We start from the raw sequence: 5696 nt of genomic DNA on the forward strand, positions 1-5696 counted from the left end.
ACTCCACCTTGCATATGTGTGTGTAACCCTAACTAAGCACTATTTCAAGTTCATGTATTTTCCTTTAAAAATCGGCTAGATTCTTGTTTGTATAACATACTATTTTACCAAAAACATTCTCTCCCCTCACACGTTCATCTTGTGACAAAGTAAGAGGTATCTTATTTAATGCTACCTGTAAATCAGACTTCCATTTATTCTGCATACACCATTTCAATAAAATGTATCAAGAACCAAAAAGATTATTAGAATTTTACCAAATCTTAACAAATTTAAGTACATACCCCATAAACTATGGGACCAAGGATAGATTGAGTAAGAGGATACCAAACCCTCTTTCCTGATTGTGCTTCTTGAGCCCTTGCTTTCTCCATTGACACTCGTTCAGCCTCAGTAAAATTTTCAGTGATTTGAGACCCATCTAAAGAACAAATGGTACTTGTATGATACAAGTAGTCTTTGAGGTTGGTCTTAATGATTGCTTCTTCATTCATTCTACATAAACAATAAACCATAAAAAATTTACCTCAAGACGTATCATTAAAACAAAGAAAAATCAAAATTTAATGTACAAATGAAAATAAGACTTACATGTTCAATCTTTGAAGAGCAGCAATTAATCTCAACTCCTCTTGTTGGGTAGGAACAATAAATTGTGCCAAAACCCTCACATGTTTCTTCTTGTCATTACGTGAGACCTCGTTTATGCTCTCCATCCAAGAGGCCGCTCGATGATTCCCTTCCCAGACAAAGAACATCTTTCCCTTCAACATGGACCATTGATCGTTGTTTTCAAGCTCATCCTCAAACTCTTTGTTAACCATATGCCAATACTTGTCCCAAGTTTTTGTAATCTCCTCATTAACATCTCTACTTGAACCATCAGGAAGATTTATGGATAAGATGAACATACCTTTCATCTTAAGGTACCCTTCTTCTTCAAAAACCTTCTTAAGTAGAGAAAGGTCCCTTCTAAGCTCTTGTACTCTCTCATTTATCAAACACTTACAAAGAGGAATCATAGGGGGTATACATCCTTTATTGAGGGTTAAACTGTCTATAAACTCGGAGCCTTGAGGCCTGATAATAGCTTGTGGGATGACCTCCTCAACCTCCTTGTCATCTGTCACCTTCTCATTGTCCTTCATACCCCCATCTACATCCTTATCATCATTAGTGGCCTCTTTATCTCCTTGATTATCATGAATGTCTTCTACTTGTTGATTAGCCTGAGCATTTTTAGCTTTATCAACTAATATTTTGCTATCCTCGCTGCTAGCAACAAATTTCCTCTTCTTGCGTATGACTTTGGGTGAAACTTTTGTCCTCTTTCCAAAGCACAAATAAAGAACATATAAGCATATCAACAAAAATATTAAACTTACATACATTTAAAATTTCTTCAAAACAAGATGCTTATTTATGGGCCAAATTTAAAATTCAAAACTTAAGAACATGCATTTCAGTCAAAATCCGACATCACATGCATTGTGTGTGTGTGTGTGTGTGTGTGTTTGCGGAGGTCTTAGCATTGGCCTTCTATGCTTAAAACCAGCCCCATTCCTATGTATATGCATCATACACATCTCAACCAATCACCAATCCATATTGGGTACCTCCTACAATCAACGTATTGGCAAGAGATGCCAATTGAAGTACAATCAAATAGTAGTCTCTTCCAAAAATGGGGGAAGAGCCTCGGAACTTACACAAACACTCAAAATACTGTTGGTTTGAAATACTCCACATAGTTTCTGACATTTTAAGTGCAATGGCATGTTAGAGGCAGTTTATAGCCAATGGGCTTCATGACCAAAGCAATTGGGAAAAGAAGTCCAACCATAAAATTTAACCTCCGCCATTAACACATCCACAGTAAGATATGTGAAGGATGAACGGTCGGTATCTCCCTTAACCGATGGCTACTGTTTGATTGTACTTCAATTGGCATCGCATTTAGCCTACACCATCTGTGGCTCCCGGCCACCAATCCCTGTCAAATAATTTATGTTTACAACTGTACAATATCACAGAATGGTGTTTATTGTTGATGTTATGGTGGAGTTAGAGATGAAGTAATGACTTCGAGAACTCGCAAGAAATGCGGAGTGTAACACCAAAGAGGAGTTATGCTCCAACACCATAGATGAGTTATGCCCCACCTCTTGTGATGATGCCCCGCATATGCTCCCCCCCCCCCATGCCACCTTCCAATGATGAATACCCAGGCAGGGTTTCACCGGTGAAACCCTGGCATGGAGCAGTGTTGAAAAGAACTTTCCTCATCTTATGGCTTGACTGAGATATGTATGCCTTTCGACTGAGATATGTATGCATTTCGACTGAGATATGTATGCCTTTCAACTGAGATATTTTGGAATTTTACTGAGATATGTATACATTTCGATGGGGAAAGGCAGCTCATAACACAGTTGAAGCTCAAAGGTGTGGAAAGCCAATACACAGCTAGCCCCTTTTGATGGTGTGGAAAGCCAATACACAGCTAGCAAGTCCCATGTTGGTCAAGAATCTACGTCTTCAAAGGTATTTCGCCGGAAAAAACCCAATCTTGCCAAGAGCCCCAAGCCACCTGCTCAGTCATTGCCATGGCATCATCCACTCTTTCATGGTGTTGGAGGTTAAAAGTTAAGTGTTTCGCCGCCGAAACTACCTGGTCTGTGCATAATTTCTAGAGATTTCAAGAGGTGAAATTTAGATTTGTTGAACTGAGCTTTTCCAGCCTGTAGATCATGCTTAGACATGCTTAGACATGTCTAAGCATGTAGATCATGCTTAGACATGCTTAGACATGTTCTAAAACACATCTTGACAGATGATTGGGAAGAAGGCACATGTTCTATTTGGCAAAAGAGCTTCGCCCGCCTGTAGATCATGCTTAGACATGTTCTAAAACACATCTTGACAGATGATTGGGAAGAAGGCACATGTTTGATACTACAGTTTCGATAATTTGGGTGATTACAAGCAAGGAAAATGGCAAGGAATAGGCTCTCTGTTTTGGGCTCTCTTTAGAATCTATGAATTAGAGAGATGAAGCAACAAGGGTAATCCTATTGAGTCATCCTATGAGGATCTAGAGGGGAGTAACTTTTAAGTTCAAATAAATACTCCACATGACTTGTACAAGACTGAAGTTGGTAGTCTTGGGAGGATCTGCTCTTTTGTTTTCCCAGTGTCCGGAGGTTCTTCACTAATTGCTTCTTTCGAACGATCACTGACATACAGCAGTAGCAGGCTAGTATAACAAGCAGTATGGATTCATTAGAGCAGTGGAAAATCCTATCCAAAAGTCACATCATTGACTTAATTTAAATCTCTCAATTGCCATAGCATCAATACCTGCTCGCAATAGCTCTCAGGCACCTGCGCAGGCAATTCATTCTCTCTTGAAATGAGCAAGGGGCACCTACACACTTACTGCAGTAGATTTTGCAACAGATCATGCGTTTTTGCATCAGATCACGCGTTTTTGCAACAGATTTGCAACACATCACGCGTCCTTGGCGGCTATCAACAGGCTTGTATCCTTTCGCACGGCAAAATCAGCAAAGGTTGATTAACCTCTGGAAAGCAAAGAGCACCTGCACAGTAAGTGTTTCGCCGCCGAAACTACCTGGTCACACGTTTTTCTCAGTGGGTGGGGGCCCCTTTAGAAGGGCCGTCTGGACCAAGAGCAGCCTGCTACTGTGTGTGAGGGTCAAGTCGAGCTACTGTGTGTGAGGGTCAATGATAGGGGCTGCCCCCGATTGTGTCAAGGATAGGGATTGTGTGCCCTCGAGGATCAAGTCGAGTTGCACATCATGCTACTGTGTGCACCCGAAACCAATTTTCTAAGATACAAAGGAGTTTTGCTGCCGAAACCCTCCACGACCTGGTAGCAAAAACAACAGAGAGAGAGAGGAGTACCTATTCACGTTTCTGCTGATTGAGCCGTTTCATTGTGTGCTGTAGGGATCGCACACAGAGCTACATTTTCAAGCTTTCCACACAATCAAAGACCACGGCGTGTAGGAAATTTTAAATCTATTTTTTAATTTATTGAATATATGAAAACTATAAAAATGATAATACAAGATATATAATAAAAATGATAACATGCTTGAGTCATATCTAAAGTAAGATACTCCGCATTGAATACCGCCAATCATCACTTTAAAACAAAATATCTTGTGCTTTATTGTTCACTCTCATACCATCATATATACGAGTCTTGTTCTCTGTTTAACACTATCTTTTGCCACTTTCGCCTTTTGCCTTCTACTTTCTGCAAATATGAATACTGCAATTATACGAGATGAGAGCAGCACTAAACAGATAGAGCTTTCAACTCAAAACAGTGTTGTGGAGATCTCATGCCATGAGTTAAGTGCACGTTTTAGATTAGTAGAGCATACAATAAGTTTGCATCAATTATTTGGTGAGCAGAATGAAGGTCTTTCTTTTGAGGTACCAAATATTCACAGAGGAGAGAATACTGTGTTTCAATTGGATATTCAATTTGGAAGGACATTTGTTTTGCATGGCAGACAGCTATCAAGACAAGCTCCTGTTATAGAAATTGAGGAAGAGTGTTCAATACAACAGGTAGTGGAGGAGAAAGGTGAGCCAAAAGCAACAGAGATTGCTAGCTTGGAAACTTCCACTGCACATAGCATAGTTGAGATGCTTAGAAATCTGCCACAAAAGAACTCTTTAAGAGCAAACTTTGAGCTAGTTCGCGAGATAAGAAAGATTGATGAGCTACCACAAAGATATGATGGAAACATCATGTTTGAGCTTCCATATGCAGACCCTACCAATAGGACAACAGGAGCAAATGACAAATTTGATGGACATGTTTGGACAAATGCAGTAACAAGCAATATCGCTGGATTTGATGGGATTGTCAGATTCAAAAAATGTGGTGGACACTTGATGTGCCTAAACAATATATGTTTAGGAGTACAAAGATCAAAAGAAATGAACGAAAAGTTTTGGACAGGGCGTTTGTCAAAAGTCTGTCCCTCAGGATCCACAACAGGCAGCTTTGGAAGCCTAAAATGCTTTTATTGTAATCTTCCCCCAACTTGCATCTCTGAATGCACTTGTAAGCTCATTCTTTGCTTGCCCTCAGAGATCCCTGGTAAGAGAATAACGAGAGGGATTCTTCACATGGGTTGTCACTTACACCCAGTTGCTGAGGGTGTTGCAAAACAAGCAATGGTGGATGTTAAAGTCAAAGTGAAGGACATGATATCTAAAGATTTTGTGGGTAGGCCAAGGAAATAGTACTGCAATCAGCACTTTTTAAAGACCACTCTGCTAAGACAATGCTTTCTGACAAGGACTTAGGTGAGGTCCTTGTTAAACTTGCACCTACACTTGACAAACGAAGATTGTCACGGTGGAGGAAAGAAGCACAAGAGGAGGTCGGCCAACCCACTACTGGCTATGATTCCATTTTTAGTTTGAAGAAGCGCTTGCTTTTTGACTTTTTTCAAAGCATGGCCTTTCCTGGTCAACTAGAGTTCTCTGGCTTTGATAGATGTCACATTTTTAAAATGTCAACCCAAGGACCTGGCAATGGTGTTGATTTGGTTAATAAAATGCGTCCTGGTGGCGAATTGGAAAGTTGTTGGGTTTTCTTTGATTTTGTTAAAAGAATGCAAGAATGGACAACTATGGCATGCCATGTA

At 40.1% G+C, this 5696-nt stretch overlaps 2 protein-coding genes across 2 annotated transcripts; one reads left to right on the plus strand and one right to left on the minus strand.

Annotated features, from left to right (window-relative positions):
- Positions 1–272: 272 nt before the first annotated feature.
- LOC147416979 (uncharacterized) lies at positions 273–1391 on the minus strand. Its single transcript, XM_086507893.1, has 2 exons — positions 835–1391; positions 273–495 (listed from the first exon to the last, which is right to left on the minus strand). Exons 1-2 carry the CDS (start codon positions 1389–1391, stop codon positions 273–275), a joined length of 780 nt encoding a protein of 259 aa, XP_086364019.1.
- Positions 1392–4293: 2902 nt separating this feature from the next.
- LOC147416980 (uncharacterized) lies at positions 4294–5289 on the plus strand. The gene has a single exon (XM_086507902.1). The coding sequence runs from the start codon at positions 4294–4296 to the stop codon at positions 5287–5289; it is 996 nt and encodes a 331-aa protein (XP_086364028.1).
- Positions 5290–5696: the final 407 nt, after the last annotated feature.

This window comes from Adiantum capillus-veneris, unplaced genomic scaffold (genome assembly GCF_014529385.1).
Source record: "Adiantum capillus-veneris isolate H3 unplaced genomic scaffold, ASM1452938v2 Hic_scaffold_33, whole genome shotgun sequence".
Taxonomy (NCBI): Eukaryota; Viridiplantae; Streptophyta; class Polypodiopsida; order Polypodiales; family Pteridaceae; genus Adiantum; species Adiantum capillus-veneris.

Coding starts and splice junctions, on each gene's coding strand:
- LOC147416979 (XM_086507893.1), bottom strand. CDS start 1,391: ATGTATGTAAGTTTAATATTTTTGTTGATATGCTTATATGTTCTTTAT. Junction 496..834: donor ATTACAAAAACTTGGGACAA/GTATTGGCATAT, acceptor TTGTTTATGTAG/AATGAATGAAGAAGCAATCA.
- LOC147416980 (XM_086507902.1), top strand. CDS start 4,294: ATGAATACTGCAATTATACGAGATGAGAGCAGCACTAAACAGATAGAG.